Source organism: Aedes aegypti, chromosome 3 (assembly GCF_002204515.2).
Source record: "Aedes aegypti strain LVP_AGWG chromosome 3, AaegL5.0 Primary Assembly, whole genome shotgun sequence".
In the NCBI taxonomy this organism is placed as follows: domain Eukaryota; kingdom Metazoa; phylum Arthropoda; class Insecta; order Diptera; family Culicidae; genus Aedes; species Aedes aegypti.
In genome coordinates this window covers 346,440,224-346,466,078 of record NC_035109.1, presented here as the reverse complement: position 1 = coordinate 346,466,078, position 25,855 = coordinate 346,440,224, and the positions used below count along the sequence as shown (strand labels likewise).

The 25,855-nt window shown below is 38.5% G+C and overlaps 1 protein-coding gene across 4 annotated transcripts in view; it reads right to left on the bottom strand.

The window, feature by feature from the left end:
• The window catches only part of LOC5566057 (protein kinase C-binding protein NELL2), a 323,579-nt gene extending 303,237 nt beyond the window's left edge, over window positions 1-20,342 (bottom strand). For all 4 annotated transcript variants that reach the window (XM_021853475.1, XM_021853477.1, XM_021853478.1 and 1 more), the window contains exon 1: window positions 17,797-20,342. In XM_021853475.1, the coding sequence (XP_021709167.1) occupies window positions 17,797-17,890 (94 nt within the window). In that variant the 5' untranslated portion in view covers window positions 17,891-20,342. The remainder of the gene's footprint in view (window positions 1-17,796) is intronic.
• Window positions 20,343-25,855: the final 5,513 nt, after the last annotated feature.

Below are 25,855 nucleotides of genomic sequence, written 5' to 3'. Positions count from 1 at the left end.
GAAAGCTTAGGCAGCGTCCATTTATTACGTAACGCTAAAATTCGAAATTTTTGACCCCCCTCCCTCCGTAACACTTTTTTTTTTTTTGAAAAATTTCAAATTTTTGTATAAGCCGTAACGTTTGTGCTCAGATAACTCCTTTCGATCTACAGGAAAACTGTTGAAAGTCACTTTTCAATACTGGAAAACTCTATGATCTCCTTAAGAACATATGAAAACGCCATAACGTCTATTCGGAAATTGCTGAAAGTGCTTTTGAAACCGGTGTGATGGCTATTCAGATTCCTGGGAAACTTGATAGCCTCATTTGGAAACCCAGGAAATTTCTAGGAACCTTTTGGCAACCCCTAGGAAATTACCAGAAAATAAAAAAAAGTATAAACTCCAGAAGTCCTTGGAACATCTTGTACTTTTTTGGATCCTTTGTGATACTTTACGAATCCCAAGAAAAACGCTTCGAAAACCTCTCAGATACTCCTGGGAACCCGTTGAAGTCCACTTGTAATCTGTGGGACCCGCTTAGAAATCCCTGGAAATGCATTGGGGTTCAATGCAAATGCCCTTGAAAATCCAAAAAACCCTTCAAAACCTCCAGAATGCTCTCTTGAAAATTTAAGGTTTGGCATCGATGCATCTTCACCTTAAAACATTTGGTCGAAAGTACATTCGGTCGAAGGGACATTTCTGTTTATCATGGCTTATGGACAAAAGGTCGAAAGACAACAGGTCTAATAGACAAAAGGTCGAAAACGATTTGCTTGATGAGAAATTGATCCTTCTTTGAAAATAGATTTTCGACCTTTTGTCCCTCCTTTTTTGCTCTTCGACCTTTTGTCCTTTCGACCTTTTGTCTTTCGACCTTTTGTCATAGATTCGTTTACCATGTGTATCGCTTGAGGTGAGATGAGTCGACTGAGGTGACAAAAGCTAACTTGCTTCCATTTTAGATCAACAGTACACCAATGCAGATTTCTTGCGATCTATCATGTTGTTCTAGCATACTCAACCTCCAGTAATAGCACCTACCAGAAATGCTTTCCCCTTTTTAAATGAACTCAGTGTGTATTAACTTCAGAATGTCAATCATTATTTTATGTGGAAAATCCTTGTTCGACTAAATATCCTTCCGACCAAATATCATATGCTTTCCAAGCCAAAAGCATACAATTTCGACCAAATGTCTATTCGACGAAATGTCCAATCGATCAAATGCACTTTCGACTAAATGTCACTCGAACAAACGTGACGCGCAAAAAAACCACACCAGGTGTTATTTTTTTTCTAAAATGAATGATTTACAGTAGAGTATCCTGATTATCATAATCTTTCCACATTAAAAATATCGAATAATGTAAACTGTTCCTCGTAGTGTAAATTCATTTTTTTTTTCTTGACATGTAAAAATGTAATTGTATCCAACCAGAGCGAATCATAAACTTAAGCTTGTCATTGGAAATAATTTAGTATTCTGATTCAAAAACGGCATTTTTTTTTTCAAATTCATCCTAATACATTGAAAAGTGGCCATTCCGGACAACATACAGCAACACTAACGGATTTCAGCATGTAATGTAAGCAAACGGCTATGTAATATAAACTATTGTTCCGATGTGCTGATCTATTTTTATTGGAATTTTGTTTAGCCACACCGCACCGAATACCATTTATATAAAAATCGTGTTTTTGTATGAAGAAAAGATATCAACATGTGTTTAAATTAAAAGAATAGTTGAAATTATCTTAACAGTGTAAGAATTTTTCAAATTATTTTTATTTTTGTCAGGAATCTAACTCGATATTTCGCGTAATTCCGTTTTATTTAGTTTGTTACCGAAAAATTTCGGCAGAGTATTCGAAACGAAATTGGAAAACAATCATTTTGCCTCAGTGGATTCCGTGCAACTCCGTGGAATTCGACGAAATCATTCGAAATATCGCATACCCCCACAAAAAACACATCCACACACGAACACAGATGCAAAAGGTCTGGCCGAGTATCACGCCGGGATGTGTGTGCAAATGTGTGCCGTGGAGGAAAAATTTGCAAAGGCATGCGAAAGTTGAAACATGCTTCTGGTTCTGGTCGGCCTGACTGGGGTACTGGGTAGGAGGGTGGTGGGAAAGGGTTCACATGTGCGATTGTGAGTGATATGCTGAGAGCATGGTTCGCCTGGTTCTCAGTCATCTTTAAAAACGATGCCTGCTTTCGTTTTAATTTTCGCAACGGCTACTGATTACACTTTAACCCGGAGGGCGGCGAGGCGCACGCGGAACCCACTGATGGGTTTTCGGGAGGGTGCAAAAACCGGCCACGGCGGGCCGGAGGAAACACAAGTGGAAAAGAATGTTAATTGAGACGCAGGCAGCAAAGGGAGACAACAGTGTGTCTTGTTTCCTTCCTTGGGGAAGTTGGCGGAGATGGTGGCCGGAGAAGGGGGGAGGGATACGAAGGAATCGCGTGATGCAATACAATGCTCTGGAAGAGGTTTTCTTGGCGGTTTTCTGGGTCTCTTGCTGGTTGGTGACTGTGTGCGGTAATTTCCTCTGCTGACACTGGCGCGCGGAGTCGATTGCGACGAAGGTGGTCGTTTGGAACTATGTTGCTGGTGGTTGAATCGTTTCGACCCTGGTAATACGGTTGGCCGAAACATGGAGTTTGATGAGCGCCACAAAAGATGATAAGTTGATCTAAATTATCCTTCTAAAAATCCTTCTTTTTAAACGTAGTGAGGACTCGTATATGTTTGTATCCTAACGATACATTCAATTTTAAATGATCAAGATGGTCAAACGTCAAATAACCTACAATTTAATGAAGAAGGACGCATATCAAGTGACTGGTTCGTTCATCATTTTAAAATGCATAAAGTTATGGCAATTATGAATGCCAAAAACTTTAGCAAAAATGGCACTTATGGCAATTATGAATACCAAAATTTTTTATAAAAATAAATGAAAATTGAGACCATAAACGAAATTAAGTTCTTCATGTCCCTTGCAGTTGTTCAAAATTGTATAGCAAATTGTAGTCACTACAGTACATACCGGTCGAATCATACATACATACGGTTGAACCATTTTTGGGGGTTTGTTGGCCGACATCCTCACAACGTGCCTCACCCATCGTTCCCTCCCTGATTTGGCGACTTTCTGGATACTGGGTTCACCGTAGAGTTGCGCAAGCTCGTGGTTCGCGACTTCCGGCAATTATACGTCTTCGAATTTTTCTGCTGTAGTTGTTAACCGACGTTATCAATGATCCGAGACAATTTCGTCCACCAACTCGAATTCATCTCCGTCGATCATCACGCGTCTACACATGCGAGCTCTGTCGTACCTCCAGCCAGCAAATATTTCATCTTCGATGTATTTACCATCAATCCAACCCGATCTGCTTCACATTTCAGCCTGGTATATTGATCAGCAACCACCTGGAACGTTCTTCCGACAATGTCCACGTCGTCAGCGAAACAGATGAACTGGCTGGATGTATTGAAGATCATGCTCCGCATGTTGAAGCCCGTCCGTTTTATAGCACCTTCTAGCGCAATATTGCATCGAGAAAGCCCGAGCGAGCGTCGGTTTTTTGACAAATTCCATCCATAATGAGAAAAATCAGTACTATTGGTCCAGTCAAAGGGTTCATGATGTCGAAGGACGTTATTATGCATGACTAGTATGTACTCAGTCATTTGTGTAATATTGCTTTAGATTACATAAAAAAGACAATTCAGTGCGCATCGTACCTTCGTGCTGTGCTATAAGTCACCTGAAGAGATCAAAAATGGAATTAATGATTTACCAGTTCAAGTAATCATTATGAAAAAGGGAACCCAATCTGGCATTGTTCGGAAAGGGCTTTCTCAAGAATATTATTTAGTTGACTTTAAGAAAAAAGATCTAAATAATATTAAAGCTTTAGAAAAAGCAAAGCTTATGATCGATGTCCGTGTGATATGGGAACATTTCCAGAAACCTGGAGGAAATTACCAGAACCCCACTCAGTGCCGTCGGTGCCAAAACTGGGGTCATGGTACAAAAAATTGTCGCATGGATGCTAAATGCATGATTTGCGGAGGTTCTTCTCACGCTAAGGACGTCTGTCCAGTGAAGGAAGATACCGCCAAGTTCATATGCTCTAACTGCGGGGCTAATCATATGTCCAATTTTTTGAATTGCCCTTCACGCAAAAGAGTCATTGAGGCTCGTGCCAGGCAGATGAAAGATAATATCCGTTACGATAACGGTCGTTTATGGAATTTGCCTGGTAGAGTATCGAACAATGCTTATTTTTCAGTTAAAGATCGCTTGATCATGAATCATACCCACCAGGAAGATCATAATCATGCTCATTCACAAACTAATTTTAATCCGACGGGTAGCCGCTCGAATCTTTCAATTTCGAATGTATCTACCCACGGAGAATCCTTTGCCGATATCGTAGCAGGTAATTTGAACTCCTCCCTGTTCGTTCTATGAGTACCCATTCTACTTGTTTCAAATCTAATGGAAAAAACCCTACCGCCACAGGTAATTCCTACTCCGCTTCTTCGTCTACCGAAAATTCCAATGGGAAATCATCAGATGTACCCACTTCAAGTGATATGTCTGCCTCTGATTTTAATTTTCTAACTGAACAATTGAATCTAATTATTGATGCAATGTTCAAAGCCACCACTATGACTGAAGCAGTCCAAGTAGGTGTAAAATTTACTAATCAAATTGTTATTGGATTACGAGCTGTTTAATTTTCTTACAGCTAATAACGTGCATATAGCAGTTATTACCGAAACTTATTTAAAACCTGGATCCAAACTAAAAAAGATCCTAACTTTTTTGTTTATCGTAATGATCGACTTGATGGGGCATTTGGGGGAGTTGCAATCATCATTCATAGGCGTATAAAACATCAACTGTTTTCGTCATTTGAAACTAAAGTTTTTGAAACTTTAGGTGTTTCTGTTGAAACACAGTCTGGTAAATATACTTTCAAAGCTGCCTATTTGCCTTTTCAATGCTCTGGTCAGCAAGTTAATTTGCTCCAAACTGACTTGCGAAAATTGACTCGCAATAAGTCAAAAATTTTTGTCATTGGTGACTTTATTGTCAAACATCGGTTATGGAATAATTCTCAATGTAATTCCAATGGCAGAATTTTATTTGATGAGTGCTCTTCAGGATATTTCTCAATTCAATACCCTGATAGCCCTACATGTTTTTCCTCTTCAAGAAATCCAACTACGATCGACTTGGTCTTAACCGACTCTAGTCATCTTTGTAGCCAATTAGTTACTCATGCTGATTTTGATTCCGATCATGTGCCTGTTACATTTCAAATATCCCATGAAGCGATTCTCAATCCTATCAGCTCCACTTTTAATTATTTACGAGCCGACTGGAATATATATGAAACGTATGTTGACTCTAATCTTGATGTTAACATTTCTTTACAAACTAAACTTGATATTGACAATGCTCTTGAAACTTTAATAAATTCCGTTGTTGAAGCCAGGAGCATTGCAATTCCAAAATGTGAAGTAAAATTTGAATCCGTGATTATAGACGATGATCTTGAACTCTTGATCCGTCTTAAAAACGTGAGGAGAAGGCAATTTCAACGCACTCGTGATCCTGCTATGAAAATTATATGGCAGGATTTGCAGAAAGAAATCAAGAAACGTTTTGCAGATTTAAAAAACAAAAATTTTGAAAATAAAATTTCTCAATTGGACCTTGGCTCTAAGCCCTTTTGTAAATTATCTAAAATCTTGAAAAACCCCCAGAAGCCAATTGAAAGAGGAAAACAAATTATTACTAAATAATTGCGAAAAAGCTCAAAAACTTGCTATGCAGTTTGAAAGTGCACACAATTAGTCCAATTGAAAATCAAGTTACTCAGGACTTCGAAAATATTCTCAATCAAGAGAATGTTTTCGAAAATTCCTGGGAGACTGATTTGGAAGAAGTGAGAACTATTATTAAAAAAAAAATCAAAAATATGAAAGCTCCTGGCGATTATGGAATTTTCTACATCCTCATCATGAAACTTCCAGAAAGTAGCTTATCATTTTTAGTTGATATATTCAACAAATGTTTTCAATTAGCATATTTACCTGACAAATACAAAAATTCTAAGGTTGTTCCAATTTTAAAACCAGACAAAAATCCAGCAGAAGCTTCTAGCTATCGGCCAATCAGTTTACTTTCCTCCATCAGTAAACTTTTTGAAAAGGTCATTTTGAACAGATTGATGGCCCACATTCAACAACGAAAATTCAATTTTTGCCAATGAACAGTTCGGATTTCGCCATGGACATTCGACCACTCATCAACTTTTACGTGTAACAAATTTAATCCGTTCCAACAAATCTGAAGGCTACTCTACTGGTCTTGCTCTTCTAGACATAGAAAAAGCATTCGACAGTGTTTGGCATGAAGGTTTGATTGTAAAATTGAAAAACTTTAATTTTCCAACATACATTGTTAGAATAATTCAAAGTTATCTGTCAAATCGTACACTTCAGGTTAATTATCAGAACTCGAGATCTGAAAGACTTCCTGTTAGAGGTGGTGTTCTCCAAGGCAGCATTTTGGGACCAATATTATACAATATTTTCACATCTGACTTACCTGAGTTATCTCAGGGATGTCAAAAATCTTTGTTTGCGGATGACACAGGCCTCTCCGCCAAAGGATGAAGCCTGCGTGTCATCTGTAGTCGATTGCAAAAAAGTTTGGATATTTATTCTTCATACTTACAAAAATGGAAGATTTCTCCTGATGCTTCCAAAACTCCACTAATAATAATACCACATAAACCAAAAGCTCTTTATTTGAAACCTTCAAGTAGACATGTTGTCACGATGAGAGGGGTTCCAATAAATTGGTCAGCTGAAGTTAAGTATCTAGGGCTCATGCTAGATAAGAATTTAACTTTCAAAAATCACATTGAGGGCATTCAAGCCAAATGTAACAAATATGTAAAATGTCTCTATCCCCTTATTAATAGAAAATCAAAACTTTGTCTTAAGAACAAGCTTTTGATATTCAAACAAATTTTCAGGCCAGCCATGTTGTATGCTGTACCAATATTTACTAGCTATTGTAATACCAGGAAGAAAGCTCTGCAGAGAATTCAAAATAAAAGTTTGAAAATGATTCTGAGGCTTCCTCCCTGGTATAGTACCAATGAGTTGCATAGAATATCCAATGTTGAAACATTGGAACAAATGTCAAATAAAATAATCAATAATATCAGGCAAAAATCGTTACAATCTTCTATTGCCACGATTAATGCGTTATATGTTTAGATTAAGTTAGGTTAAGTATATTGAAAACGTTTTTTACACCGTCTTTAGCCAAAGGTGAAACAGACGAACACTAGGCAACGGGCAATACGGAACACCCAGTAGCCAAGTTTCCACCGACTGTAGCGGGAATGGAACCCACGCTTCGTGGCGCAATACGTCTAAACGACTGACGCCGCTATTCGCACGGCCACAACATTCACGACATTTCGTGTTTGTTATCGAAGTAGGGGGGCTGGGGGCAAGAAGGACACCTTAAGGTGAAGATAAATCAAAGCCAAACCTCAAATTTTCAAGAGCACGGATCTGGAGAACCAAACACCCGTTTTAGCTGAAAACTTAATCGATTGGTCACCACCAGCGAGTGACCAATCGATTAAGTTTTAAGCTTAAACGGATATTTAGTTCTTCAGATCCGTGCTCTTGAAAATTTCAGGTTTGGCTTCGATTTATCTTCACCTTAAGATATATAGGTTCAAATCATGGTTGATAAGCAAAATTTTTGAAGATTATTCCAGTGTAGGGGCAAGCTCAGCTCTTGTTCTAAATGATGTTATCGATAGATTTCAAAAATATAAGAAACACATGATGATTTGAGATTTTTGAAAATGGCCCTTCTTATGAGGTTTTAAAACGAGGCACGGGGCAAGAGTGCCACTCGTATGGGGCAAGAAGACCACCAAAGCAAAATGCCACAAATTTTGTATATTATTATTTCCACGCCTAAAGGATAAATTGTAGAGTAAGTAAAGATAAAAACTGAGGGATAAACGTTGACTTATAGTTAAAAAGTTATTTTACGAAATTAATATAGTTTTCATCTTATTTGACGGTAAAAATAATAGTAAAAATTTTCAGAAACCATTTTGAATGTCCAAGATGGTTTATTCTGATTTTATTTAGTAGGAAACATTGATTGAATGCAATATTAAACAAGAAAAATAAAAGTTCATTTGATTTTATATGAGAAAATTGCGGTGTCCCTCTTGCCCCATAAGACATAGAGTAAAGTGGGGCAAAAGTTCGAGTGGGGCAAGAGTTTCTTTTTTAAGATTTCTAGCTCATATCAAATCAAAACTTAAAAATGTCATGGTGGTTCGAATGCTATTCATGTAAGAGACTTTCACTCCAAATATCATAAAAATCGATTGAGATTTGGAAAAGTTATGGTTGTTTGTTGTTTTTCGACGTAAATATTGTAATATTTGGTCAAACTTTCGATGTATGGAACCAAATGAAGATAAAATATTTTTCAATATTTTATGTAAGGGCGTTTCTAGGCCTATCATAAGGATGCTTTGACGTGTATTAGTGTTTCCATAAATAGTTGGAATCAATTTTTGGCCCATAGCGGGGCAAAAGTTCGAATCTGCGGGGCAAAAGTTCGACCCATGCATAAACCCACGGAAAATTTTTCAAATTGCCTGAAATCCACATATTATCTTCAAATTTAGTGAAATTTGCCTGATCGTGCGAAAAATGTCACAAAAATTTTACATTTTCACTTAGTTTTGCGAAAAACTGCTATTTTTTTGGGTGTATTACAATTAACCCTGTTTTGGGCATTTTTCGATGAAAATTTAGTGTGTATTTTTCGGCAAACATAAGTTTACGGGTGGTATAAAGTATGCCTGGCATAAAAGTATTGATATTTTGTGTTTTAGCCAACGAACTTTTGCCCCACACTAGATTCGAACTTTTGCCCCACCGGTGGGGCAAAAGTTCGAATAAGACAATCAATTTTGAAACTGTTATAACTAAAAATGGGTAAATATTTTGACACAAGTTTGTTCAGCAAAGTTATAGCCAATATGTTGAAGGTTCGCTGCATGGTATTTGTTTCGTTTCATCTGCTATTATTTGTCTGGAAATTTTGATTATACCACTAAGGTCGAACTTTTGCCCCACCTTACTCTACTGTTATTATATATGTAAAATTTAATGTCAACTGGATTTTTTCGAAAAAAAATTCCTCACAGTCATATTGAACAATTGAAAATCATCAATACTGTGCGGAAAAATCAATATGTTTTGTATTTATTGGGAATCAAACCTTGTTTTCCAGTCTTACATTCTTATAATATTTCGCATATTTTGCGTTGGTGAGTCAAAGACATTTTTCTAATTTTTTGTACTTAACATTTTTTACTGTAATATTTACACAACCCTCAATTAGTACTCAATTTATACTTATCCTGCGTTAAACATCAAAAAATTGATTTGAACTACGTGAAATTAGAGGTGGCACTCTTGCCCCGGGTGTCCTTCTTGCCCCATGTCCCCCTATTTACCATTTTTCAATATTGCGATGTATTTAATATCAGTAATTTTCACCTGCCGAAAACATGCTCCATTAAATTTATTCCAAAAGCCTGACCACGCATACAACTGAAATCTGACCCGCAAGATAATATTTTTAATACGCCAGTTTACAGCGTGCCACAAATCGACATTCATTTATTCGCGATTTTCAATATAAATCTTAAACAAATCTTTTGAAACTTTAACAAAACCAACACAGTAACGACATGATCCCAATAAATTTTCAGCACACGACACTTCCCAGTAGTGGCTTATCATCACTTTCGTTATGAGACACTACAAACTAACCAACCGTCATAACCGTGACGGAAGATTATTGCTGAATGCGAATGCAAGTTGGACCGAACTCGAATTTCGAAAAATGTCATCACCCGACCACCACCTCAAACGTAAGCATAAATCTTCGGCTCATGTTTGGCCATCGTCGTCATCGTCGCCGTCGAGATCAAGAATTGGAGTAGCCAAGAAACGCATGAAATGAAAATCGTAATCCTCGCGAGGTCCCACGAATACGCCGCGGAATCAGTGACAGTTTCTAACGAAGTTTGTCGCAAGCGCCTCAGTTCAGTTCAGCTTCTCGGCCGTATAGTGTGTCGTTTGATATTGGAATACATTTGCATGCTAATTAATGGATTGGTTGGATTCTGCCAATTAGTCTCTTCCGCAGAAATCGGCCCCCGATGTGTGTTGTAGTGCGAGGAAGTCTCTGGGAGACAACATGGTCTCCGAACACGTTTGAGTTTTGTTCGACGGTTTGTGTTGTGACGGGAAATAGTTGACCTTAATGGTTGAACGATGGAATGAATTCGAATCGATTTCAGATGAGCCGAGCCGTCGCTCAACGGTCCTCCGTCATCGAACCCTTAAAAACATGCATACTGCAGGCCCCTTTGTTTTTTACCGATTATGAAAGCCGACTCATAAAACATATAACCAGCCAATTAAAAACCGGCCACTTCAGGTTACACATTCAATATTAATATACAAACACACCCTTTGACGACCCGAGTGGCGAACAAATCCTTCAAAACTAACAACCAGACCAGGAAAAGGGGAGAGAACTAACCATCTGGTTCGGGTGGTAGGGAAACCACACACATGCTTCCCCATCGACAGGTGAGCAGCAACCTGGAATATCCACCTTCCAACTTCAGCAGACGACGAACGCGCCTAGAGTCGGTCAACCCAGGTCGAAGGCACTCCACACGGAAGTAGCATACAGGAGCAGAACGTTCACTGGCGCTTCTAATGTAGGTAAGGCTCAACTCGTTCAAGTCGAGTGCCTCTCTCCTCGAGAACGGGTGTCCCTTTTTGTCCGTAATTCTCAACATATCGTCATGTGTCAGCATAATATACCGACCCCAGCGAGCCTCGCTTTCACCCTCAACCTTCTCTTCATCCTGTGCATCGACGTCGTTGTCCTCGTGCACGCTTAATGTGTTTCACCTCGTAAAGTGGGTTTAGTGCGAAAGGGACTATTTTACGTGTAATGCACCAAATTTCTCATACTTTGGTTTTAATTTTTGTTCCCTAATCTTGTGTGGTGCTAACATGCAAAGATTCTTCATAAAACTCAACATTTACTCAATTTTTGGTAAAGCCGGTATAGCGTGTTGGAAAACGTCTCTCTGGACAATTGATGAGGGGAAAACGTGTGCAGGACGCAAGAATAATAGCAGTGGCAGACAGACAGGACCAACCAAGGCAAGGCACAATCGTTCGCAGTTCTTTTTCAACCGCAGCTATCGTCGTCGTCGTCTTCGTATTCGTTCGTGCTTACTGAATGGAATGGTTGCGGAAATAGGATTCGATGAAATGGTATACCTATTTGGCAGTGCGATGCGATATTTGAAGAAACCTGTAGTAAAACTCGGATTTTCAGTCAAACTGTTTAGGGCTTTTCGCTCAAAGTTTGGTATAGCTTGCCAAACCTATGACTTACCATTCATGTGATTGATTTGATTGAATGTACTGAAATCCGTTTCGATGCTGATACAGGAAGAAAAAAAATCAGCAAAGGACAAATTTGTGCAATCACTAAAGTCTATCAATAAGAGCACCAAAGTGAATTTGAGTAGCGTGACTTGTATGTGCTTGTATTTTGGATAACTGTGTACTCTTTGTCATGGGTGGTTTTCTAATAGCTATTTGGCTCAAAATTATCATAAATTTTTCAAGCATACAATTGCATCTTACTGCCAAATTTTAAAAGATTTGAACGACAAAAACCCGCCATGACGAAGAGAACCAAATGTTAGATTAGGTTAGGAAGAAGGTATTATCAAAAAAGAAATAGAGAAAATTACAAATAAAATCTTCAGCAAGCAATTTTCCAGCTGTCGTCTAATCGATTCAGGTGAAATTCTGCAGGTAATAAGCTGCCAGCCACAAACAAAAATAATAGCTTCATTCTATTAAAATCTACTGAGATATTGACGTGGGAGGAAAGTGGGTGGTAGCGTCTTATAGGAGACCAGACTGTACCATCTTTTGAAGGCATAGAGCATGTGATCTCTTAGTGGGGTAAGAGTTTCTTTTGGAGATTTCAAGCTAAATTCAGAATAAAACTTATAAATGCAATGGTGGTTCTAATGCTATTCAAGTAGGAGACTTTCACACAAAATATCATAAAAATAAATAAAGATTTTGAAAAGTTATGGCTATGTTGCCTCACACTAGATTGGAACCATTGCCATACCGGTGGAATAAAAGTTCTTTTAAGACAATCAATTTTGAAAATGTTACAACTTAAAATGGGGAAATATTTTGACACAAGTTTGTAAAAATATTTTGACACAAGTTTTTCATGGAAATTTTGACTATACCCGATTCTTTTTTTTGCACGGGGGATGCGTACCGTGCTAAAAAAAGGTTTCAGTTCAAAATTTCAAAAATCGTGCAAAAAAAGTAACACCATTCCTCGACTTTCCATGCGAAACTGGATTTTTTGCATGGCCGTGTAAAAAAAATCTGTGCAAAAACAGAATTGGGTGTATACCACTAAGGTTGAACTTTTGCCCCACCTTACTCTAACCATCAAAATATTAACTTTGATTGGATCAGTGGAGCAAACTAATTAATCGCCTCAAAGTGTTTATAATTACGAACCGCTATCACATAGTATTAAAAAAATGATTTTGAACTGATTTGTCATAGGCTCAGACGATTTAAGGCATTACGGAGAAAATTTTCAATCAACATGTAATTCAAACGGTTGTTTGCAGCTGTCCGTCGTATTTTTGCTTAAGCTATCAGTACACGATAGCAAATATGATACAAACATAAACAAATAATTGACGCTGCAACGATTCTGTCAGATTTCAAATTAATTTTTGCATGCTGTCGAATTTTGTGACCATTATTAATTCAGTGTAAGTATTGCTGTTTGCGTTTGACGTGCAAATCTTGTACAAATGCGTTCCAAATGCGGTATCACAAACTAATCAAAGGACACTTAGCAACCGTGATCCATATCACCGCCAACCTAGTAAAGAAAAGCTATCTTTGACTTCGCGTTCCTTGTGAAAAATCATACCGCGTTTGGTGTTCCCGCATTTGATATTTGCATTTCAAACGCACACAGCAATAATGTGCAAAATACAGTGAAAGCAGCGGTGCAAAATTGGAGAAGGTAACACAAATTTAGAATATCCGTTATTTTGTTGCAGAGTTTGAAACAAATATTTGACTGCAACATTGACGAGACCCTCACCCCTTAAAAAACTCACAATTCGAAGAAGACTTTCAAGGTTTATTTGAGCTAACACTCTAATAATTGCAATGCTTAGGATTTGACTATGCGATTAATTTTCTTTTGGTTATCGGCTACAGCGGCTGGTAAAGAGGGACAAGAGTTTCTTTCTAATATTTATAGCTAAATGTTGTAAATGTCATGGTGGTTCCAATGCTATTTAAGTAAGGGACTTTCTTTCCAAATATTATAGAAATCAATTAAGATTTGGAAAAGTTATGACTGTTTGTTGTTTTTAGACGTGGAAATTGTAATTTACTGTAGAACAATTCATTAACGGAACAAAACGAAAATGAAATTTTATTCGATATTTTATGTAAGGGCGTTTCTTGGCCTATCATCAGGATAATTTGGGTTGTATTAGTTTTTACATATATCAGCATTATTTTTTCATAAGGGCTTATATGCATTTATCGATTTCTCCTCATCGTTTGCGTTATTGCAGAAAACTGATTCCCTTTTCGTATAGTTTTGTGATGCAGGATTGAGAATACTGCCGTTCTACGTATATTTGTTCCGCGATCCATGAAGAACACGGGACAAGTAGGCGTAGAAGGGCAGTATATCTTCCTTCATTAAGGGGACCAGGACACGTCATTGATTTTGAAATTTTCAAAAGCAGTTTTTTCGTTCAAAATCAAGATAATTTACAGGAAAATGTGTTCACCGTATTCTATTCTCCAACCGAAACATAGTGAAAACATTTTCATCGAATAATTTTAGGTTTGGAACAGAAAAACTGCTTTTGAAGTTTTGATGATGACGATGATTACGATGACGGAGCGTTAAAAGTTAACTAGAAATACATATTACAAATTTATCTAATTTAACCAAAGAGAGGATCGATGAAGAGAAATTGCTCATGTCAGTTGGGCCCTATTGAAGTAACACTTTTGAATTTAGCGACATTTGCCTGGTCATGCGAAAAAAGTACTCCAAATTTTACGTTTCTACTTAGTTTTGCGAAGAATTGCTATTTCTAACTTTTTTTATAACTTTTCGTCAAACGAAACATTTATCACTGGGCTACTGGGTGTTGCGTGTTGTCCGTTGCCTAATGTTAGTGATTATGTTCAGTCTGTGCAGCCTTTGGCTGAAGACGGTGTAAGTTGTACAGTGAAACCTCCATGAGTCGATATTGAAGGGACCATCGACTCATGGAAATATCGAGTCATGGAACAGCAATCCTTTGGAAAGCTGCTTCTAGGGACCATCATAGTTACCATGAAATTTTGTTTCAAGAATGGTTCCATGAGTCGATATCGAGTCATGGAACATCGACTCATGGCGGTATCACTGTATTTAAAAAAAAAAATAAAGTAAACTTTAAATGAGAGCACTGTAGGTGTCCTTTCACCTACAGTATCAGACAAATAAAATTCATCAAGCCGTTTTCTCATACACAATGTTCTACATAAGATAGCTATTAATCCACCGTTTTTTAACATATTCTATTTTTTTGTGATGAACTACAAAACCTCAATTTTTGAAAACTGTTGAATTGTGTGAAACTATTCATTTCAAAGCTATAGATAGATAAGTTGAACTTTGTCAAGAAAAATGAACCAAGACAAAAAGTGATGTAACAAAATAAATTAATAAATTTGAAAAGCTTTCAGACAATTTTCGTTGGTTACAGAAAAATTTATGTAATTGCTGCTGTGTTCTCTCAGCCTAATTGAAGTTTTGTTATGCGAAGATGTGCCTGCTAGGTGGGTTGCATTCCTGATATGTTGGGGAACCTATGCTCTGAATGTTCTTATTTGTTATTATGCGTAAGCAAGAACTAACCACTGAAAACCAAAACAAAATTTGAAAGCACTTCGTTTTAATTAGACCAGAATAATATAATTTCGAATAAATAAACACCTACTTTATGATTCGCCTAGAAACATTGTCCCTACAAGTTGTTCGGGAAACAGAAGTGTTCAACAAGTTTTGTATATTAACGAAGCAACATCTCGAAATTTTAACAGCACAAATCTAGCCTATCAGATGATTGAAAAAATTCTGTTGTACTGAATAGAACATTTTTATGTTATTCTTACCAAATCATTATTATAGATTGTAATATGTGAATTTGTTTTCCTAACCCTTTCAAGAAATTGTTAGAAACTCTTGAGCTTTGCCCTTTAAATAGCATTATAAAATCAACACCACTGTGAATTATAGAATGGTCTCGTCTTCATAATATTACTCTTCTTGGCATTTCATACCCACTGGAACACAGCCTGCTTCTTAGCATAGTATTCTATGAGAACTATTACAGTTCTTAAATAAGGTTTCTATTCCCTAGCTGTCATTTTACATTGCTATATCCTGAGCAGGATCGATGGAATGAAATCAAGGAAATTTCAATTACGAAAACATCATGGATGTCAGGGAATTGAATAGATCATGCCATTTATATATGAGAAAGTTGTGAGAAATGAACGGCAATTTTACAAAAATTTGGAAAAAGTAAATCAATAGTTGTACTAAAATTATAATTATCGCCAAACAATCTAGATAGTTGAAAATCAGCACTTGAAAAATAAGCACAAAAATATAGATAAATTTCTAGAAAATCGAAAAAAGAACAGAATATAAACGCAACACGATTAGTATCAATTCCATTACGTTTTTAATGTGTTTTTTTTTTTATATAATTGAGCCGATAAAAACCCCCCATGCCAAAGTGAATCATGGAAGTGCCCAAGTGGTTCTGCACCCTATTTTCATTTTGATTGTTGTTTTTCACTGCTTAATTGCCAATTCACATTTTTTTTTTCAAGGGCCTAAAGGATCTTGAGCCGTTTTCAGAAACGTTGCTGTTGAGCCCTTTTTAGTCCGCCCACGCAAACTAACACAACTATCGGGAATATTAATGTTAACTTTTTCTGATAGTGATATCGTTTTTCAACTCTTCGGGAATCATCAATCAAGAGATTTACGTCTAGGAGTGCCTCGAAAAGCGGCTGCTACCATTCCTGAAGCAACAAAATGGACCTGTGTTGTTTTGGTCAGACTTGGCGAGCTAGGGAAAAAGGCAATCGAATGTTACGACGCGAACAACGTGGTTTTTGTACCCAAAGACCACAACAGTCCAGAACTCTGCCCTATCGAATGGTATTGGGCCTTGTTCAGATGGACTTTCAAATAAAATTAATAAATCCATGAAAACTATAAGCAGCTCATATAAAACTAACGTTTTACGATGTATAAGGCCGATGAGACTACTGTGCAAATTTTTATGGAAGGGGTTAACCTGAAGACAAGGCAGTACGGATTTGGCAAACCAAAATAATAAACGAACTTTTTTTCCTTTAATGCTACCAAAAGAAATTAAGAAGGTTTTTGTTTTATAAATTTTGACTAAATGATACGATTTTATTTTTGTTGACCAATTTTTGCACGTTCCAGTTTTCATTTAAACTATATTTTGCTACTTTAAAATCAGTTCATCTGATTAAGAAGCATTGAACTACACAATATCTACTAATAATTTTTGCGCCCTCCGAAGTGAGATTTAAAAATTCAACAAATCAATGAACTTCAAGCACCTAAATTTCATAAACTGTTCATTCACTATACAAAATTAGAGAAACATGATAAAAAATCTTCGAGCTGTTTAGTGGAATACCTATAAGTAGATAAAAAACCGAATTTAGTACTATACTATTTAATTCCACTATAGTTTGTATCTATTGACAGATACGCGTGTTTCGACCTCAACTGTAAGGCCGTCTTCAGAGTCGTGTACTAGACTATTTTTTAAATCCTAATCCTAAACATCATTAGAACAGTTGATCCAAAAGAGTTCATAGCAACGATTAATAAACATACTAAAGACATATTAAACGTAAGAAGATGTTCAAAACGAGTTTCCCAAACACCAGCTTATTCAAAACTGACAACTGGATATTTTGTTTGAGATCAGCGCAGCGAATTGTATAGAGTGACAGTTATGCGTAGAAATACAGTAGTGGGACAGTTATGCGTGGAAATTCAACAATGGGACAAATTGACTTGGCTTGCTTTTCATTGAGTTTCCGAACAAAATTAATTTTTGGTAAGTGTTTTCTAAAACTATACGTAAAAATAAATTGTTTGATGACAAATGTCAAAATGCACAAAAAGTAACATGGGACAATTATGCGTATAACGGAAGTACGATATTTTAAATAGCCATCCGACCTCAGTGTGCAAAGGGGGGCATACAAAAATGACTCCCCAAATTTTACCATGTTTTTCTTATGCGGTGGCTGTAATAAACGCTGATCCCCTTCACAATCAGTCAAAATTGCTTAAATTGTGAAACTGCAATTTTTATTTGCATTGTTATAACTTTACGTCATGGAGATATATTTCTGAACGATCCAGACCAATCTTAACAAAACGCTTTTTGAATATTTTAAACCATAATTCTGCACTCACCTGGACCGGGCAACAGCAGGATGGTCAGGATCAGCGCCAGCAACGCCTGGACACATCCCCAGGATGTATCGCTATTCCAGAGATGCTTGTTCATGGCAGAGCTACACGAGTCGCGGCTGCCTCAGCCGGTCGGGCTCCTTACGATAGAAATCCTTCACGTAGAGCACCATCACAGTTCAACCGCGCCAGGGCAGGGCAGGGGATGTTCCTCTCGCTGACCCGCACTTTCTTGGGTGTCGAACTCGCGGTCCAACTCTCAGAAACGATTGATTTGTCGATTATATTTTACTTGGGAATTACTTTCGGGTTTTGATTGGTTTTTCAGGACACAATTTTTCTTCACTCCTTGTAAGCTTCAAGCACAATCTTCACAGGTTTTTCTTCTATGTTATCGACCTCGAAGTCGACTGAATGTTTGTCTTCCAGTTTGAGTAAATATAGTGCAATGCACTTGCACGAGTTTCCACGAATCAGCAAACGTACAACACCGACAGCTAACACCAAACTTTGCGGTACATTAGCTAACTAAGCACAGGCTAAACACACAGGATTTCTGAAGCGTTACTATTTGAGACTAAACTGTCACTTGCAGGCAACAAAAGCATTTATTTAATTACTATTTTCCACTGCGAGACTTGCTCTAATTGAACAAACAGAAAAACACTCAAAAATCAAGTTTATTCTTATATAATTAACGTCCCACTGCGGTACTGAAACAGATTCTTCGTACAGTTTTTTTTTTCGCTCCTTTCGCTTTTTATGTACACACGGCAACTACAGAACACGGGGACGTCCAAAAGAAATAACAAGAGTACATATATATGCTGATGTAGAAAAACTTTGCACAACTACACACGTAAATTGATTTTCCTTTTTTTCCTCTTTTGATCGGGTTTTTCGTCTCCTCCAAAAAAAAACTTGCCTGCTTGGGCAAAAACCTGACCGATTACCTAATTGTTTAACACCACAAACCGGAGGTACAACTCCAAACGACTTTGCAACGTCTAGGCTCACTTCCTGGATACGCTCGGAGAAGTGTTCACACGCGGCTCAGTAGCCAGTCAACTACTAAATGATGTTGGCCAAACAGCACAGAGACCATCGACGGGTGCAACCGGCGAAAAACGATCCTTCCTTCCTGGTGGTTCCGTTCGGTGTGAGGGATTCCTCTCGTGGGGCCGCCGGATTTCCCTCTCTCTTGCCTAGTGGGCCAAAGAAAATCCGCGTTAGTTCGTGCTCAGGTCGTTTTCCCGCGAGCGAGACTCTCACACTCTCACCGCCTTCGTAGACTTCTCATGTGACTCACTGCTGCGATAGTTTGCTATGTAGTAGGCTAGGCGCTCTTCCTTGCGAGCCTCCTTCGATGCGGTTCGTGGACACTGCTGTTCAACACACCGCCTGCTACCTTCGTCGCCGACTGCGACGGTCTTGCGGTTCTGCTACTTCTAGTTTTTCGCTAAAACCGAAGAAAAATTCTTGCACACACTCTCTGCTCGGCTCAATGCTCTCTGGTCCACGCGGAAGAAACAATTTTCACTTTCCACCCGCCGCAGCTCAGCACTATGCTGTCTTGTGTCTAGATTTTAATTGAATTAAACCTTTCACTATTTGTACTACGGCTGCTAGGCAAACGCCTTCGGCCAGGATTCTCTCGCTTGTAACGTCTACGTTGACTACCAACGGCGGCCTAGGTCAATCCATTTAACCCATTTTCCATGGCGGGGAAACACTCTCTCATTGACAACATCGAGACCCGACCGAAACTTCAATGCGTTAGGTGTTCACTGCTAAGGTATTATCGGGGACATTGACGCTATCGGAAAGGATCTGTAGCAAGACACCTTTCTACGGAAACGCATCTGAATCGCAGCGAATCCTTTTGCTCACTCTGCAGTGTAGGTGATTCCGCTTTTGGTGCCGAACCTGGTTTCCTTGGGTATGAGGTGCTTCTCAGCTGTGTACCCGCAAATAAAAACCTCCCCACCAGAGAGTTTGTCCAGTTGCGAAGAGAAAAATCAATTAAATCAGATGTCGCAATTTCCCATACGCAAAACTCGGTCGTGTGACTTCTCTGGAGGCACGTCCTGTGTCAAACCTATACCACACACTACAGATGCTGATGCTGCTGCTGCTTTACATAATCCTCACCTCACCAGATATATTTTCACACCGCAAAAAGTCCTGCGCTACAATTAGCTACCCAACCAAACACATTAAAATCAAATCCTTTCGCAATTATAAACACCTATCGAAATCAGCATCGAACGAAATGTGTTCAAATTACACCACAAGAATCACGCTCCTCTGCACAAAACTTCCCTATCCGGAATCAATTATCCTTGCAGCATACGTTCTGCGAAATTCTTCCGGATTGCAAAACGGACACTCGATCTCTCCTCAATCGCACTCTGCCTATCCTTCTGAAGAAAATCCTGATGTTTCAGCAAAAACACACAACAATCCACATTCACAAGAAACTCGGAATAGCTCCCGGAGAATACCCGTTTGAACTTGACGAGTTTAGCTTTGCGACTGACGGTAAAATTCGATATCGAACCGAGAAGAAACCCCCTCGCGGCGCGCGTTCGGTCAGACTCTCTGCTACTTCTGCTTGTGCTACCAACCGACACAACATACGTTCTCTACGGGCCTCCTCCTGTACTCCAAAAGTCTACACACACATCGCGAAACGCGGCCGTCCATCGAGACCACACCGTCAGGCAGGCACGGATCCATCCTCGAACTAAGGGTATGCGGTATTTCGAACGATTCCGTCAAATGCCATTCGAAACGAAATTCTGCGTAGTTCCTCGGAACGAAATAAGGCTAATAAACATTTTTTTTGTGATTGAAAATGTAACATTTTTTAAGAAAGATCATGAGCACAATCTCAGGCCCATCCCTCTTAAAAAATAACTCCAAACGTATCCTATGGCGCACTAACAACCTGTGCTGTTTTGCCTATGAGAGGATATAGAAGTATCTGCATCATTCATTAGTAGGGTAAATGTTCCAATAGTGGAGCAAGGTTCAACATTATTTGACTCCTCAAAATTCAAGTAGCGCAATAAATGTACATATTATTGTTGTAATGGGAAGTAACGACCATTTACAACTTATTGCATCGCAGTAACCATCGGCATGTCAGTGAAAAATAATATAGTCGACTCTCCACATCTCGATGTTCTACATCTCTCCCTATCTCGATGTGATTTTCGTTCCCAACTTTCTCTCCGTATGTTGATATGCCCATAACCAAAGGTTACTAGACTAGATTTTAGACATTGAAACCAATTTGCGAAGACGAAATGACATCTGTTTGTTCTTAATTTTCCTAGTAACGGAGTGATTTTCAATCTAGTATTCAATAAAAATTTGTTCTATGTCTCGATCTCTTCCTACCTCGATGGTCCCTTCGATATCAAGATGTGGAGAGGCGACTGTCAGGGTTGGGAAAAATCTTGAAATTCACTTTATAAAGCAAAGCAAATCACAGTCAGCGAAGCCAGTGAAACTCACGCCTATCGCTGCTGTATTGAAAATAGCAAAACACCCGTTGCTAAGAGCAACCCAAAATTACTGTAGAAAAATGTTCTATTTCCCGTTGCATTTCCCGCATTTAGAGCCTTCAATGACACCAATGATTTAGAAAATTCAAGCACCCAACATAGGCTACTTGATGAGATTCACGTTTTTGAACTACTGTACTGGGAAGATCCACGTGATTTTCCAGAAATTCAAGCCTACTACTATTACCATTCCCAGCACTGGCGACTGTACCTCCACTATCAATACACTGGTCCTTTAGTTGAGATAAATTTTATATTTGTGTTCCTATAGTAGCGGTATCCGTTGTTTTCTTATGGGATCCTCCACTATAGGAAAACTTTACCGCAATTACAAGTGAGAAAAGTTTATGCAGTTTTGGTGGTATTTTATCAATTTTGAAGCTATTTATACGAACACCCACAACTAATGGATCAATTACCCTAGATGTCTATTTTTTTTTAATTCAATGTTGGATTCACCCAGGTCACATAGCTCGACTGTTAGTGGATGCGTCAAGACCGCAAAGCAGTGGAATACTTATGAAAAGTTATTCAGCCTCCACTATTCGGGTATTTTACACATTGTTTGTGTTAATCATCGTTACATAGGTGATCTGTTCCTATTGTACAACTTTTTTCCACAAGCGTCAGATAACTTCGCGGTCTTTGCGGTCTGCATCGTGAAAATACCTACGTAGGACTCCATTCATATTTTAAAGGTCAATGGGCGAATGTTGCCGATTTTTCTTTGTAAAACTTAGTTTTTTCATAGTAAATGCCATACAAACTTTGAACGGCTGGCGATAATTAATAGTTTCACATAATTTGTCCATTCACGCACATAAAATAATTACAGATTAAGCTTCGGTGAAAAATGACCGAACAATCTGTAAAACCTTTGAACAAAACCATAAAGAAAAACAAGAAAATGGTTCAGATCGAGGATCGATCTCCCGAACTACCACTAAGCCAGCTTTCACTGCTTGTTAGTGGTGTGCAAAAACTGAAACAAAAGGAAGCTCATGCCTGCCAGAGCGACTGTCACACGATTTCACAGAAGTTCGCTGAAAATAATGCTGTTACCGAACTGTTCGTTTGTATTTTACAGGGTTACAGCATAATGGTTTGTTTCACGGATTTTGTTCCGGTAAAATAAAAGATTTCACGGTTTTTCTCCGGTAAAATAGTTGATTTCACGGATGTTGTCGATAAATAGTAGATTTCACTGGAAAATTTGTACTTTTGTTGTTTACAGTTTAATTTCGATTATATTTTCACAGGATACTGCGATCTATTTTAAGTGTGCAATTTCAAACATCCAGAAATGCTGCAAATTTTAATAGACGCTTAAGTATTGGTAAAGTGATAATGCTTCCTCGTCACTTCATATTCTGTTGACGGAGACACAGTTCTGGAGCCTTTTCCTACTGCTAGTATAAAAGACAAGTCTATCTTAAAGGTGTATGGTCTACAACGCCGGTAGACCACCTTTCCGTGGTCCGTTATAGGGTAAAATCTACCATTAACCCCTAGTCCTGACTAATTCAAACAAAGATAACATAGTATTTCGGGGATGAACCAGCCTCGGGCTGAATTTCCCCTTAATAAAGAGTCAATCAATCAACATAGTATTTTAGTAATCAAAGGAACGCTTATTAGCCATTGTTACATTTTAAGCATTGCTCAAAAATGATCTTGAGATTAGTATTTAACAATTGGTTTTGCAATATTTTTACTTTTTTTGCAAGTTCTCATCGTAATAGGCTGGTTTTCATCTTGCCAATCTGTCATGTAACAACCTTCTTTCCTGCACTGAAGTATGCAGTTCGAGAATAGTCATTACTCAACAGAAACCATTGCTGTAATGATTCATTACGCAAGGCTTTCTCATTACGCAACTGTTTTGAGTTGCGTAATGAATCGGCAAGCTTCGTAGGATAAATTTACAACTCGTGTTGTAAAATCATCCTTTTGCAACTTGTTCAGTAAACTACTATTATTTCATTATCTAGTTCAAAGAAGTGAGAACTAGGATTTTGGTGCATGGACTTTAATGTGTCATTTCTTGATTTTAACAAGGGATCCGATTTAGACTGATCTTTATCAGGGCGGCTTTGTGAGTGTGCTCACACTTTTAGAAAGCTATATATATTTTTTTTAATTAGCACCCTTAAGTTAGGAATAACAACTACAATGGGATCTTTCTTAGCCGAGTGGTTAGAGTCCGCGGCTACAAAGCAAAGCCATGCTGAAGGTGTCTGGGTTCGATTCCCGGTCGGTCCAGAATCTTTTCGTAATGTAGATTTCCTTGACTTCCCTGGGCATAGAATATAATCGTAACTGGCAGATGGCAACTTTGCCAAAGAAAGCTCTCAGTTCATAACTGTGGAAATGCTCATAAGCTAAGCTAAGCTGGCTCTGTCCCAGATGGCAGATGGCAGTACAAGATTGCAACGATTTTTGTCTAAAATTACTAATAATTTTAATCGACATTTGTTCCAATGTTTCAACACTGAATATTCTATACAACTCATTAGTACAATACCAAAGAGGGAGATTCAGAATCATTTTCAACATTTTATGTGGAACCCTCTGCCAGTGATGGAAAGTGGCGAACGCTTCATCTGAACTGGAACAAAAACAAAACCAAACGCTCCCGAGCGTCAGAGCGCTGGCTTACTCGCATCTGTCGACTCCCGAGTAACTGAAGCAAGAAGTGATTCGCGAACGTGTTCGGAGCTGCTCAGAGTCATATTGTGCTTTTGGGAAAAAAGCTGCTTACCCTCCGAGATTTATGGTTTTCAAGGGCTTTTGACTACAAACTAGTAGTTTACTATCGATATGATGGTTATACAATTAATTTGTCTGTCAAAACCATAATAAATCACACCTTGCTCGGTTACTCGCGAGTAAACGCTCACGAGCTTGTTGCTACTTCTTTTGACATGTTCTCCCGAGCAGACGGGTGCGGGCTTACTCACACCTAGCCAGATCCCGAGTCTGTGATGTTTGTTATGCGTTGGTATACACTCGTGAGCTGCTTCGTGATGCGAACTTTTGCAGCACTGCCCTCTGCAGAGCTTTATTGCTTATATTACAACAACTAGTCCATATTGGATCAGCATACAATATGTTTGTCCTGAAAAATTGTTTGAAGGTCAAAATGTGTTGTATATTATCTCGATACAAAGTAAGCTGATATGCAACGGAATTATGAACCAAAATCCCTATCGCATACCCTTAACTTGAACCAGTATCGATAAACAGCGGAAAAGGAGACGATTAGGAGCAATATGTTGCGAGCGCGGCGATGACTACGAAGAGAGAGCGGTCACCGTTGAGTCGCCGTTTGCCGCTTCGCTAGTGAGAGAGATTACCGCGTGGTTTGGTGGGTAGGCATGATACGGCATGAACGGAGCATGGCCGTTAATGTTGCATCATTGTGAGCCGCAGGAAAGAGAGCCTGATAAGGATAGGGGCGATGATGGAAACGGGTGGTGGTTACATCCATGCTAACGAGACAGCCTTTGCCGGTCGATCAGTGGGAGAAAGCAGGATGTTGTTGCAAGCGGTGATGCGACATGTTGGTTGCAACGGGAAATGGTGTTGCATCAAGCGCGCTGCGATGTCGTGAACTTGCTTGCAAGTTGAATAAATTCATTTTCATTTATTGAATAATTTTAAATTGATTAAGTAGGTTGATAAATCAAATTAACGTAAATTAAATTAATGTGTATTTATATCAGCAGCGCTCAGCTTAACTGACTATGCGGGCCACTTCGGTAGTCTCATTATATTCCGCAGGCCACAAATCATGGAAATATTTTTTTAGTTAATCTCCTTATCATAATAAATTATATAATATCGACCGTGGCTATTTTTTTTTAGGAAAAAATCCAGAATTGGAAGATTTCAAAACCCGGAACACTTTTTCTTTATAGGGACTGATCCTACTTTTCAGATTGGAAACCGAGAGAATTTCCAAACCGAAATGAACCTCGACCAGCGGGATTCGCCCACAACCCCTAGGCCTTACTGAAAAGCTGCGCGTTTACTGCTACAGCTATCTAAGCCCCTAAGTGTAATAGAATTTAGCAGTTTTCAACAAGTTAAATATTTGAATTTAAATATACCTCAAAGATTCACTGAAACCGTCTGTATTCAACGCCTAAGGAAAGCGTGCGATATAGTGGCTTGATCAAATTGTTTTGGAAACACATCGGAAATCACCGGATTCTACTTCAAGACTTAATCTCTTTTCATAACAGCTGACATTCATAATAGAATTAGTAAATAGCATTCTCTCGATCCACGACATACTTGCGCAACTTGTAGGAATAAACTCCGTCTAAACGAAGTTCCCGTAGCTTTTTATTTAAGCTGATTGGCTCCATTTGTTAAACGTGGACTACCATGCATCCACATTATTTACATTTCAGTGAACGCTGGAGTTGACGTATAGTCAAAGTTGCCATAAGGCCAATTAACAGCAATCCTTGAAGCTACGGGTC